This window comes from Mirounga leonina, unplaced genomic scaffold, assembly GCF_011800145.1.
Source record: "Mirounga leonina isolate KUSES-001 unplaced genomic scaffold, KU_Mleo_1.0 Mir_201, whole genome shotgun sequence".
NCBI lineage: Eukaryota > Metazoa > Chordata > Mammalia > Carnivora > Phocidae > Mirounga > Mirounga leonina.
Window position 1 is genome coordinate 15,082,285 of NW_023270504.1, and position 14,719 is coordinate 15,097,003.

The 14,719-nt window shown below is 36.8% G+C and overlaps 1 protein-coding gene across 1 annotated transcript in view; it reads left to right on the plus strand.

The window, feature by feature from the left end:
- The window catches only part of PLCZ1 (phospholipase C zeta 1), a 50,487-nt gene that overhangs the window by 32,696 nt on the left and 3,072 nt on the right, over window positions 1-14,719 (plus strand). The window contains 3 exon segments of the mRNA XM_035027866.1: window positions 3,311-3,427; window positions 4,518-4,690; window positions 12,246-12,378. Coding sequence (XP_034883757.1) covers window positions 3,311-3,427; window positions 4,518-4,690; window positions 12,246-12,378 — 423 coding nt within the window.

Consider the following 14,719-nt stretch of genomic DNA (forward strand, 5'->3'; position numbering starts at 1 on the left):
AGAAACACCATGGCAGGCAAATCAGCACCTGCAACTGACTCAAACCAGCTGTTGGCTGTTTGGAAATGCGGATTCTGATATATTTGTTGGTTAACCACTTTGGGCTGGCCACTGGCACCCAAGGGTTTTGAGGCATACTGCAGCTCATCTCTTCAAACTGACTCTGGATATTTTAGGCCCTTTTTGTTTGTTTTTTAAGCTGTAGATGATGATCAAAAATCAATTCAGTAAATCTGAACCACCACCATTAAAATAATAGAGTAGAATAGAATGGAATAGAATAGAATAATGGAGATGCAATAAGAGTATTATTTTATGAAACAATTATGTGTGTGTATTGTGTGTTGCGTGTGATATAAGATATATTTCTTACTGTGAGTATTGTCGGCCGAGTTTGAACTTGAATGACCTACTTTGCTAGTCTCTATTCTTTCAAATTATTGGATAGTTTTTGTTGTTTCTCAAGGGGACAAGCCCTCTGGGCACAACAAAAGTTGTTATAATTCTCTCACTCTCATTGTATTAGACACCTGCTCAAAATTTGAAAAGGCACTGAGCGGTTCTGAATAGAGTCATAAAATGTAGCACCATCATTTCTTTGGAAAGAGTATAGGGCATTTTTCTTGCACCAAAATCCAATGATAAATAATTAATGATGTGGGCAAAGGTGTACTCTAAGATAATGTCCATCATTATTTTTTTTAATTTTTAAAAAGATTTTATTTATTTATTTGAGAGAGAGAGAGGGAGAGAGAGAGAGAACGAGTGGGGGGAGGGGGGAGGGAGAAGCAGACTCCCTGTGGAGCAGGGAGCCTGACACAGGACTCGGTCCCAGGATCATGACCTGAGCTGAAGGCAGATGCTTAACCGACTGAGCCACCCAGGCACCCAGAATGTCCATTATTATTAAAAACTTAAATGTTACCAATTTTATAATGCAGAAAAATAAGAAACAAACAACTTTTTATATGCATGGATACTTTTCAATCATTTAAAAATAATGTAGTAGGTGAATAGTATTGGAATGATTTTTTATGTTATTTTTAAGTTAAAAAAAGGAAGTTTATATAAGGGAACAAACAATATGATTCAATTAAAAAATAAGAATATACCTATGACAACAGAGTGGAAAGATATATACCAAGGGTTACTGGTTATTAATTAAGTGATGAGATTATATTAGTTTTATTTCTTATTTTTTTGATTTTTCTCATTTATCTAAGATGAACATAAATTGCATTTATAATAACATAACATGTTTAATTTCTAAAGGTCAATTTCAGAAGTAACTAGATCATATTATGTTAAGGGTCTTTCGTGATCATTTGTGTTTATCACTTTGTAGATAGGAAAATTAAGATCCAGAAGAGTACACTTCTTACCAAAAGATAAATATCTTGCTTAGGGCTGGATAAGGGATCATGATAGTTGGACAACATGGTGCCTTTATACGCGAGTAGCTTTCTTTCTCTCAAGGAGTGTATAACTTCTAAAATTGAGAGCTGATGAAGTTGATTATAATTATTAACTTCAGTAATTATAATTTTTCTACTTGACAATGCTTCCTAAAAAATAGTATGTGGAATGAGAGGGCATCAATTCAATTCCAGTTTGACCAGCAAATGTAGTGGGCCCCAGGCAGTAACCATTTCTCCCGATACTGATCATCGTATTAGCAGGAGTAGTTGTGGGAACAGGATCTGCTTAGTGAAAGAATAAAAGCCTTGGAGAAACACGAAATCTATGTCCAAAAATTTGAAGGATGTCCAATGGTAAAGGGTACAAATTAGTACATATTAGTTTTGAATCTCAAGTGATTTAGATAGAACATATATAAATAGAAACTTATAAAAATATATAAGTAAAAACATAAAAAATAGAGAAACAAATGGACTGTGTGTGTGTGTGTGTGTGTGTGTATTATAAGTATAGACCTTATCTCAGTAAGGAAAACATCTGAAAATAATCAGAACTACAGTAGTCCCCTTATCCATGGGAGACACATTCCAAGACCCCCAGTGGATGCCTGACACTGTGGAGCACTGAACCCTACATATACTATGTTTTTTTGTTTTGTTTTGTTTTAAGATTTTACTTATTTATTTGACAGAGAGAGACACAGTGAGAGAGGGAACACAAGCAGGGGGAGTGGGAGAGGGAGAAGCAGGCTTCCATCTATGATAAATTTAATTTATAAGTTAGGCACAGAGATTGACAACAATAACTAATAATGAAATAGAACAATGGTAACAATATACTGTAATGAAAGTTATGTGAATGTGATCTCTCTCAAAATATCTTATTGTACTTCACTCATCCTTCTTGTGATTATGTGAGATGGTAAAATGTCTACGTGATGAGATGAGATGAGATGAATGATTGTAGGGTATTTGCAAACTTCTGGTGATTTGTCAGGAGTAGGATCATCTGCTTCAGACTCTGGTTGACTGTAGGTCACTGAGACCACCGGAAGCAAAACCACGGATAAGGGGGGACTGCTGTACTGGGAGATAGCAAGTTCTCTTTCAATGGAGAGATGCAAACAGAGATTGAAGGAATTTTGAGGGAAGATGCTGTGGTGGTTAGGGTTGTGAGCTGAACTGAATAACTTTAACATCCCTTTCAACCCTGAGAATCTGTTGGTTATTCAACTGGATTAATTTGGATGGCATTATATATCTTTATATGACTTACATGTGATTCTGCCCTAATGCAAAAACCAAAGTAAAAAAAAAGACAAGGGGCGCCTGGGTGGCTCAGTTGGTTGGGCGACTGCCTTCGGGTCAGGTCATGATCCTGGAGTCCCAGGATCGAGTCCCGCATCGGGCTCCCTGCTCGGCAGGGAGTCTGCTTCTCCCTCTGACCCTCCTCCCTCTCATGCTCTCTGTATGTCATTCTCTCTGTCTCAAATAAATAAAATCTTAAAAAAAAAAAAGACAAAATGGAGAAAGATACAACTTTTTTTTAAAACATGGATGCATTTTATTTGAAAATTTTATATATTCTTATGTCAAAGTGAGATTAATTTGGATGTGAAAAACAAATATATTATTTAATCATTTTTCCTCAAGTGAATGATTAATATACATAAAATTGTATGATAAAAAATTATTAACTTCTCAGTAACAGTGAATTACACTGTCAAACAAAGGCATGGATTTATTTTGATTTCCATGAATTACAAATATTTTTGCTAAGACACACATATCAAAAGTACTGAAACAATTGTAGAATTATATAATATATAGAAACATAGCAGTTTATTATTTATTTGAAATCTTTCACGATGTTCTCATATATATTTTTTTAGGCCACGAGTTTATTCTTCACACCAGCAAGTTCATTACCAGAATTTATCCCAAAGCAGCAAGAGCAGACTCCTCTAATTTTAATCCTCAAGAATTTTGGAATATAGGTTGTCAAATGGGTATGTTATATACAATATTGAGTTTCTGCAAAAATAAGATAAAATAAGTTCATTTTGTGAATTAATGAAAGATTTATGAAAAGAGCTTCCCAAGTAGATTTTTTTGGCCCTGGGTGTTTTAGGGTCAGGCAATAATGACGAATCATTAGTTTCAAGAGCTGAAGTTATTCCTAAATGGGTCAGAGAGGGTAACTCTAAGGGAGGGTTAGGGGCATGGAAGTTCAATTCATGGAGAGTTGGCATTGGAAGGGTAGGAAGGGAAAAAAGACATCAAAATGGATGTAAGAGGACAGTGAATATCAAATCCTTTGCTTGAAAGATTTGCTAAGGGCTTCTTTAAATCAAGGGACCTCTGCCTTTTATACTTTACACCAGCTTCTGCATTCACAGTATTGAAAAGTGAATGAGATTACGTGGCTCCGGTACTTGTCTTTACCAGACCCTCCCTATTCCAAATTGATTCACTGTTACAGCACAGGCACTAACCAGTCAGAGGGTCCCAGGTGTGAACGCCTCTGCTCCTGGCTTGGCAATGCCCATCGGTTTGTGGAGGGAGGGGGAGAGTAGGGTTAGGATAGGTGGGTGAGGGGGTATTAGGGAAGTGGAGGATGGTACTGCATACAGTGGCTTTTTACCAACCTCCATGGAGGGACTTCTATATTTTAACACCAATTATTGCTCTGCTTGTTTCCCACTTCCTCTTCAAGTGATAACAGTATCTCTTTGGGCCTGAAAATTTAAAATATACTCAGTGTCTTTCCTTCTGGCATTAAGTGTACTGATTTTCTCTATTCTCATATCTCCTGAATGTCATCTGACCTACACATTGCTATTCTATAATCTATACTGTGTATCAGTCTGATGTTTAAACCAAAGCTATAATTTAAAAATTAAAACCCACGTTCATACATTAATATACACATAGCAGGAAGACATGTTTAAAAATCAGGAATTATTTGGCTAATGATGCTCACTCTTAAAATGTTTGGACATATAAAATCCATGATTCGGTTTCAGTAAATCTTTGAGCTGTGTTTCTTTAGATGTACCCTCTCTTTCCTGACAATAACAGAATACTTTTTTCTCACAGTGGCCTTAAACTTCCAGACCCCTGGTCTGCCTATGGATCTTCAAAATGGGAAATTTTTGGATAATGGTTGTTCTGGATATATTTTGAAACCACATTTCCTAAGAGATATTAAAACAGAGTTTAATCCAAATGAAACACCAAAAGACATTGATCCAGTTACACTTACGATAAGGGTAAGATGAATAACTTTTTCTTTTGGGGGGAGGTTACTATAGAAGCTAGAGAGTCTGCATTAATATTTTGAGTTCCACTGATTTCCTTTAATGTCCTTTAAATTTCTGTTCATCTTGGGGCGCCTGGGTGGCTCAGTCGTTAAGCGTCTGCCTTCGGCTCAGGTCATGATCCCGGGGTCCTGGGATCGAGTCCCGCATCGGGCTCCCTGCTCAGCGGGAAGCCTGCTTCTCCCTCTCCCACTACCCCTGCTTGTGTTCCCTCTCTCGCTGTCTCTCTATCTGTCAGATAAATAAAATCTTTAAAAAAAAAAATTTCTGTTCATCTTTTTCGGTATCGCTCCATCTCTGAAAAACTTTTTGTTGACTTTTTGCATGAATGATTACCTGCTTGTGAATAGAAATATTGAGGCTGAAAGCTTCTCCTCTCCAAAGTCTATATTATCCCATTGTCTTTAGGCATTTAATATTGTGACAGAGAAGTCTGAGTTCAGCCCACTAGTTACCTTGTAGATATGCGACTCTCTCCCTCCTTAACTTTATAGAATTTTACTAGAAAATTTTAGGAGCTCTTTGCTTTGTCATTAATCTCCAGCATTAGACTTTCACAGTTCCAGATTTTTAACCCCTTGTCTCTGAATATTCTTTGATTAGTATTTGGAAACCAAAAGTTATCCGTATGCTTTTCTTGAGTATCTGCCTGCATGTTTACTAATTCCTGTCAACTCTATCACTGTCTCTTTTTTTCTGCCTTTGGTTTTCTTCCATATCTGATTTTATTCTTTACCAATTCTAATGTAGATATGAATTTTTCTCCTGCATTATCAGTTTCTCCCCTCCAATTTTTATTTACCTCATGCTGCTTCATTTTTATTTCTGTCTGTATCCTATCCAGCGTCCTTCCCCAACCCCCAATCCCTGTCTTCTTAGATTCTGTGTGATTTTATTGGGAGCAAAAGTAGTTGTCTAAAATTTATTGTTTCCAAAAAGTATAGACTTTCTGAAAACTTTCTTATTTTTCTATAACTTAAGTGCTCTATTTATTTCCTTTTTTTAAATGTCCCTGAATCTTCTAAAAAGCCCTTAGCTTTTTTCTCTCCACTTAGTTATAAGCAATTCTATTTTTTAAAATATTTTATTTATTTATTTATTTATTTATTCATTCATTCATTCATTCATTCATTCATTCATTCATTTATTTATTTGACAGAGAGAGAGACAGCAAGAGAAGGAACACCATCAGGGAGAGTGGGAGAGGGACAAGCAGGCTTCTCGCTGAGCAGGAAGCCCAATGTGGGGCTCGGTCCCAGGACCCTGGGATCATGACCTGAGCCGAAGGCAGACGCTTAACCAACTGAGCCACCCAGGCACCCCAGCAATTCTATTTTAGATTGTATCTACAAACCTATGGTTTGTAACAAATTGGGTGGGTAGGGCTCTTTGGCCCCTCTCTTTGTTTAGCTGGTTGCTCCTAGAACCGTATGAACCATTTCAGATTCTGTTCTGGAATTTTGGTACTTGTATTGCTGTCCCTGGTGAAGATTTTTGTGTTTGCTGTTCTGATTGAGGGGAGTGTTGCTGGCTGTGCTGTCTGGTGGGAGCTTCCCTGCTCTGGCGTCCTGGCGGTCAGAGTGCAGGAGACGCTCTAACCCAGACTGCATGCCCTTCATAAACCTTCCTCTCTCGGCTCCTTCCTCTACTGTCCTGATGTCACAGGACTTGGGAGACCACTTTCATCCACTTCCGGCCCTAGCCTTTTTGTCCTGGCTTAGAATGGAGATTTAAGAGATGTTGCTATCTTTCAGAGATTAATGTGGAAAGAGAGTAGAGCAAAGTTGAATGAGAAAGAAATGATCTCAGCCCCTGAAAGAAACAGTACCAGTGAGTATGTAGCTGACTTTTTCCTTGGTTGTTAGGGATTTTGTAACTTTAAATTTTTTTTAAAGATTTTATTTCTTTAAGAGAGTTAGAGAATGTAAGCAAGGGGGTGGGGGAGAGGGATAAGCAGACTCCATGCTGAACACAGTCTGACGTGGGTCTGGATCCCACAAACCTGAGATCGTGACCTGAGCCAAAATCAAGAGTGGGTGCTTAACTGACTGAGCTACCCACACGCCCTGGATTCTGTGACTCTAAAAGTAGGGGCATGTAGGGTAGAAAAGTAGGGGCATATAGTAGAAATTGCCTCCAGCACTGGATGCTGCCCCAAATCAATTAGTTGGCACTCTTTCTAAGATCCAGCAAAATATTCTCCATTAAGCTTACTTTGCAAATATTATCATAACTTTGGCGTTTTTTTTATTTTTTATTTTTTTTTAAGATTTTATTTATTTATTTGAGAGAGAGAGAGGGAGAGCACAGAGGGAAAAGCAGACTCCTCGATGAGCAGAGAACCCGATGTGGGACTCGATCTCAGGATCCTGGGACCCTGACCTGAGCCAAAGGCAGCCGCTTAACCAACTGAGCCACCCAGGCACCCTTTTTTTTGTATTTTTTTAATACAAAAATTTAAAAGATTAATAACTTTTTCTTTTACTTTTTGTTATGATATAAGCTAGAAAGTATACATTAATATTTTAAGTTCCATTGACTTCCTTTAGGGCCTTTAAATTTCTGTTGATCTCTTTAGCCCCTGTAAGGTGGGTGGTATTTCAACATTTTCCACATTTGTACCAGTGTCTGCCTGTTGTTTTTTTGCATGAATGAAAATATGTGAAAAGCTACATTGTTCTAAACACCTAATCTAGTCATTGTAGTAGCTGTTCTAGTGAGAAAAAGGGATGAATCAGCCACTTTGTATGGTCCCCTCCTACTCTTCACAAATCTCCTTGCTGTGCATCTGGGGCTTTCCTCTCTCCCTCTCTCTCTCTCTTTTTTTCTCTTCTTCCCAAGTGATTCTTTTTTTCTCAAATTTGTGGGCTCCTTTACTCTACCTGCCTCTGAAGTATTTATGTTGTTAAGGCTTTTTCTTTTTTAAAAATTTTTTTAATTTAAATTCAATTTAGTTAACATATAGCATATTATTAGTTTCAGGGGTAAAATTTAGTGATTCGTCAGTTGCATATAACACCCAGTGCTCATTACATCACATGCCCTCCTTACTGCCTGTCACCCAGGTACCCCATCGCCTCACTCACCTAGTCTCCAGCAACCCCCAGTTTGTTTCCCAGAGTTGAGTCTCTTCTGGTTTGCCACCCTCTCTGTTTTTAATCTTATTTTTTCTTCCCTTCCCCTTTGTTCATCTGTTTTGCTCCTTAAATTCCACATGAGTGAAATCATATGGTATTTGTCTTTCTTTGACTTATTTTGCTTATCATAGTACCCTCTAGTCCATACATGTTGCTGCAAATGGCAAGAGTTCATTCTTTTTGATGGATGAGTAGTATTCCATTGTATATATGGATATATACAATGGAATACTACTCAAAGTAAGCATATACATATATATACACATATACATATATATATATATATACCACTTCTTTGTCCATTCATCTGTCGGTGGACATCTGGGCTCTTTCCATAGTTTGGCTATTGTGGCCATTGCTGCTATAAACATTGGGTTGCATGTGTCTCTTTGAATCACTATTTTTGTATCCTTTGGATAAATACCTAGTAGTGCAATTTCTGGATCATAAGGTAGTTCTATTTTTAACTTTTTTAGGAACCTCCATATTGCTTTCCAGAGTGGCTGCATCAGCTTGCACTCCCACCAAGAGTGCAAGAGGTTTCCCCATTTTCCACATCCTCGCCAACATCTCGTTTCCTGACTTGCTAATCTTAGCCATTCTGACCAGTGTGAGGTGATATCTTGTGGTTTTGATTTGTATTTCCCTGATGCCAAGTGATGTAGAGCATTTTTTCATGTGTCTGTTAGGCTAAGGCTTTTTCTTAATCCTTATCTCTAAATATTCTCCTTGTGTCCTTTTATATACGTTGATGGTTTCAACTACCAACAGTGCTCAAATCTTCAATCTGCCTTCATTTCTGGAATGTAAAGACATATTTTAAATATCCTACTTAACATCCTTACCTGTTTAATCCTTGTTCTGTTAAGCTTAATATATTAAAGGCTGAACATCCCTTCCTAGTCCAATCTTATTTTCTTTAAATGTCAGTGATCTCCATTGAATTCATTGTGTCAATTAATTCAGGCTAGAAAATTGGGAAGCATTCTTCTCTTCCACATCTGTTACTTCCCATGTCCCATCTCTAAATTTTATTGATTAGAAATGTCATCCTTATCCAATCCCTTGGTCTGATGCCATTTGCCACTGGCCCCCCTCCCCCTTTTTTAAGGAATTTGTTACCTGTCATCACATTTATTCCTTTGGCCTCCTAAGGGTTTTTCACATAGCCTGTCTCAGGTCTGATTCGTCTTCCACAAATTGCCCAGAGACATTGTGCCCCAGTGCTAATCTCATTGTGCCTACTTAATGTTTCTTTGGGTGTCCTGCTTGCTTTCTCAGTCAGGGCTTAGCCTAATTCTCTAGGCCCATCTTTCTCCACTTCTAGTCTTGCACCTTATTCTGTAACCATATGACACCTCCACGCATTACATATGCTTTTTCATTTGACTGGGTCATTCTCCCATCCTTCACCTGCCTTTTGCATTCAGACTCATTTTTCAAGGCTCAAGGGTCACTTCTTTTCAGAAGTTTTTTTTTTTTTTCCTACACTAAATTAGTTAGGCTTCTTTTTGTAGTTTTGTTTTTCCATAACACCCTATGCCATAATATGTATTATACAGGTATACATCAGCGATATTGCAGGTTTGGTTCCAGACCACCACAATAGAGTGAATATCACAATAAAGCAAGCCAAATGAACTTTTTGGTTTCCCAGAGTATATGAAAGTTATGTTTATACTATAGTCTATTAAATGTGCAATGTATTATGTCTAAAAAAACAATGTACCTACCTTAATTAAAAATACTTTGTCACTAAAAAGTGCTAACCATCATCTGAGCTTTGAGCGAGTCACAATCTTTTGGCTGGTGGAAGGTCTTGCCTGGATGTGGACGGCTGCTGACTGATCAGGGTGGTGGTTGCTCAAGGTCAGGGTGGCTGTGGTACCATTTGTCAACTATGTTGATGTAGTCTTCTAAATCCTTTGTTGTTATTTCAACAATCGTCACAGCATCTTCACCAGGAGTAGATCCCAGCTCAAGAAATCACTTTCTTTGCTCATCCACCAACTCCTCATTTGTTCAAGTTTGACCATGAGATTGGAGTAATTCAGTCACATCTTGGGGCTCCAATTCTGACTGTAGTTCTCTTGCTGTCTCCACCCTATCTGCAGTCAGAACACACACATGTATTAGTGTGCTGTCTTATATGGGCATGGTTGGTGGCACCTCCAAACAATCACAACAGTAACATCAAAGATCACTGATCACAGATCCCCATAATAAATATAATAATAGTGAAAAAGTTCGAAATATTGTGAGAATTACAAAAATGTGACAGAGAAACATGAAGTGGGCAACTGCTGTTAGGAAAATGGTGCCCATAGACTTGCTCAATGTAGAATTGCCACAAATCTTCAGTTTGTAAAAAATGCAATATATGCAAAATAGAGTAAAACAAAGCTCGATAACATGAGGTATGTCTGTAATTGTTTATTTACTTGGACTTGTGTTTCTCCCCCACTTGTCTGAAGGCCCTGGAAGGATAAAGACTGTGTTTTGTTCAAGTCTTATCCACAGTGCCTGACGCAAAGTGTATGCTCAATATATGTAAGTTAATTGAATGATTTCTTTTGCAAGTTAGAAATAGTAAGGACAACAGATGTGTTCTTTCATTGAGAAAGCAAAGATGGAAGATAGCTAGTATGCACAGATGTTTACAGATGCCACCTGTTTGTTTCTGAAGGGTCTCATATAGGGATGTAAGTGGCATATAGGGATGTAGGTAATAAAACAGGCAGGATTAATGATTTTCCTGGCAAACTGCTGCCATAGCCATGTGGGTCCTTCTCTCTTGCTTTGATCGTCCTGGAGAGCTTTGATTACAACTTGTACAAGTTGTGGAAGGCATGACTCGGGAATCAAGAGACCTAGTTTTACCATTAGCTTTATGTCCTTGATGAAGACATTTCAACATTTCTGGTTTAATCTCTGTCATCTGCAAATGGAGAGTTTTGGATTAGGTCAATCATTCTCAAACTTATAAATACGATACAACCATTTTCTAAGTTAAAAATCTTATGCATAAGGCCAATAGATGAAAGCAGAGGTACTCTAGTTGACCATCAAGGGTTTTCTTTTTGATATCTATCTCCGTGGTGGCACCTGGAAAGCCTCTGTGACTCAGAGTGTAAAAAGTATTTGAATAATAGACTCTAAATTCTTTTTCAGTTCTGATATTCAATTATTATTATTTTTTATTTTATATATTTCTTGACACAAGGTGCACCAAAGCCGAACCTTCTCCATATTGGTAAGGGTCTGTTAACCTGCGGAGGAGATACTCAGCTGGGAGGCTCTGGTATCAGTGTACTTATTGATTATGGCCAATGTTCCAACTTCCCTGATGTCTAATTAGGCTGATTGATCAATGCCCATTCCATAGTTGTTGTTAAATATTTACATAGTCACTCTGGCTTCCAGCTAATGTTATAATGTGTGGATGTAGGAAAGGAAAAATTATACATTGGCACTTTTTCTGTTTCTTTTTCTTTTTTTCTCTTCCTTTCTTCTTTCCTTCCTCCTTTCTTTTTTTTCAAACAATTATTTATTTGTTCCTTTTTATTATAATGTTCAGAAATTGAAATTATGCCTGAATTTTTATATTAGTACATTTTACAAATTAGTGCACTTTGAAATAGTGTTTTTTGTTTGGACTTTGTTCCCTAAAGTAAGACAAAACTTTGCTTCAACAGCTAGTTTGACTAATACAAGGTTAAATGAAACTATTGTAAATTACTTTAAGTGTTCTTCTGATACCCAGTCCCTAATATACATATGAAATCATTGATTTTGTCAGACTCAAATTACTTATGATAATACTGACAATAATAAATAATATAAAATTTTATCATAAATTATCCAAACATAAATTATACTATGAAAAAAATACTGTCATAGGAAATTATGCAGTGTTTTTTCTTACATTTCAGAAGTAGTATTAATATTGTTTCTAATTTTTGGCTGTTTACATACAGTATGAATTTCAAGATAGTTCATGTTTTCAGAGTAATTCAAGCTGAATTACAGTAGACTATGATTCTAACAATACTTTTAAGCAGTGCCTTATAACAACCATAACAAAGACTTTAAAAATTAAAAAAATGTTGAACTATAAATCCCAGACAATGTGAATTTTACTATAACTATATATTAGTAAAGTGGAATAATATAGACATATTCCTAGTATTCACTTACTGACACTTGAGGATAAGAGTTAAATTTTAAAATTTGTGTTATATTCCACTTTTAATTTTTTTGTGGGAACTGAGAGTCTATTATTTTTTTGGAATACATATTTTATTTTGAAATTATGTGATTATGCAGTTTGATATCCTTTTAAATTTTTGCATTCAAATATTTTTGTGCAGCTCATCAGTGGTATCCAGTTACCTCCCAGTAACCATTCATCATCTAACAAAGCTGACACACTAGTGGTTCTAGAAATTTTTGGTGTTCCAAATGATCATGTGAAACGGCAGACTCGTGTAATTAAAAGAAATGGTGAGCTCCCAATATATTTTTATTGAACTTCTACTAGGCTTCTTGTTTGAAAGCTTAAAATTTATCTAGTGATAGAGTTTTGAGACATCTTTATTATTCCTAAGGCAAGGGCTTTGAATTAGGTTTTAGCTGACCAAAGGGTTATATGCAGTGAAAACAATTTGATAGTGATTCAATGTATTGTTTAGATATATTTTCAGATTACAGATACAAAAATTTATCTGACCTGAAAAATTACTATTTTTTTTTCCTTTGACCTCCTTTTCATGTTTCTTCCCATATTGCTGAATTAAAGGGACATTTTGATGGCTGCAAATCTACTTAGCTTCTAACCTTTGTGTAAAATAAAGAACATATGATTATTCTGATATAGTATGTTACCCATTTTTATTTCACTGTTTGAATTATTTTAGATCAAAGGTCTGTGGCTTTTGGCTCTGGCTAAGGATGCCATAGAAACCTACTCATACAATATTTGGATTCATAATTCAGTCATTTTTGCCAGAAGGGAAATGTAGGAATGGAAGAAATGACTTGGGTAAGATTTTCAGTTCCAGCATCCCGTGATATTTTATATAATACACTACTAACAGCGTCACATCTTTGTTGAGGGTGAAATCATTAAGGATATTAAAGTGTAGATTCCTGGGATTGACCTTTAGTCAGGGTCACCTTGGAGGAGACCTGGGAACTGATTCTTGAGTCTAAAATCTTCTTTGGGTGGATATTCCCAAAGTAGAGTGGGCTTCATTTGTGAGTCTGGAAATATGTGCCAGGTTAAATGGCACCAATGGAAAAACAGGTGCAGTTGTATTAGTCTTTTTCTCCTTGGGTGATGATCTCCAATAATATCCACCATCTGCCCCTTGTAGTGACACCCCAAATACTCCTCCAGTGTCCCCCTAGTGCAAAGGGTATGGAAAGAAGATGTGGGAAGTTTTGGCTACTTCATCCTAGGTTATCTATGGGAAGGGATATTGGTGAAGACTCACTGCACTATTTGGCATGCCTTAGAGTTGAAGGCATACTACGATGGCGGTGTCACGAAATGGTAATTGCTATGTCAGGAAGCATATAGTACCCTTTCTCTTGTTCTCTTCATCCCCTTACTTGAATCTTCATAACAAAATGCACGGAACATTTGTTTATTCAATGCACCTCTCATAATATGATTCTAGCTCCCATTAGAATTTAGATTATATCCCTGGGTTTTATGGAAATATTCCTACAGAAATTAAATTTGCTTTATCTAACAATACTGAGCCTGTTTTATTAGAATCCTGGTGATAAGTATCAAAGAAACTTAAAATCTCTGTTTATTAAACATATTACTATGTATGTCCCGATCAACTCTATTTTAGATAGTTCTCAGTTTGGCATGAGAGATGAGATACAATAAAACAATTATGATAAAGTCATTAGTGTTTTAAGGAAAATATGAGAATTGTAGTGGAACAGGCAAATTTGGAGATGGTTCTTGGAGAATGAATAGAATTTTTTACAGAGATTGAGGATGAAGGCATTGAAGGCAAAAGGAATAATATGAGCCCTAACACCTGGAGAAGACTAAATTCAAATATGCTAGGGAAAAATACAGAAATTTAATATGGGTGGAATACAGGGTCCTTAAAGATAAAATGAGAAAGTTATGTTGGGTACGGCCATGGAAAATTGTGAAAGCCATGATAAGATGTTAGGTAATTTCTTTTCTGTAGAAAATGAACAAAATTAAAACTCTTGAACAGGGATATAGCACTAACATACTTGAGTTTTAGGGAGATTGTTTCTGCAGATTTGATAGGAAGAAGTGTATGCGAGAGAAATGAAAATACAAAATAGAGTCAGGATATGATTTCATGGCTAGAGGATGGGGAATTCCAGTCAAAGAAGGCCCATGGCATCAGAAAAGGGGTGGAGGATGTATATGAGGAAGACTAGCAGGAATAAAAGTCTAGATAGCTGGACAAGAGGGATTCTAGGATGGCTTAGCTCCTAGAGTAATTGCGGTATAATAAGAGAAATGAGAGTCTGGAAGGAAAAAAGATCACATTTGGATAAGGTGTGGAAGTAATTCTTCAGTTTTGGTCATGCCCGAGAAAACTATGCTTGTAACTATCAAATTGTTATCCTGGTTTCCTTCCTTTCCTCCTTCCCTCCCTCTCCCCCTTTCTTTCCTTCTTTCTTTCCTTCCTTCCTCCCTCCCTCCTTCCCTCTCTCCTTTCTTCTTTCTTCCTTCCTTCCTTCCTTCCTCCCTTCCTTTCTCCCTTTCTTTCTTCTTCTTTCTTTCTTTCTTTCTTTCTTTCTTTCTTTCTTTCTTTCTTTCTTTCTTTCTTTCTTTCTT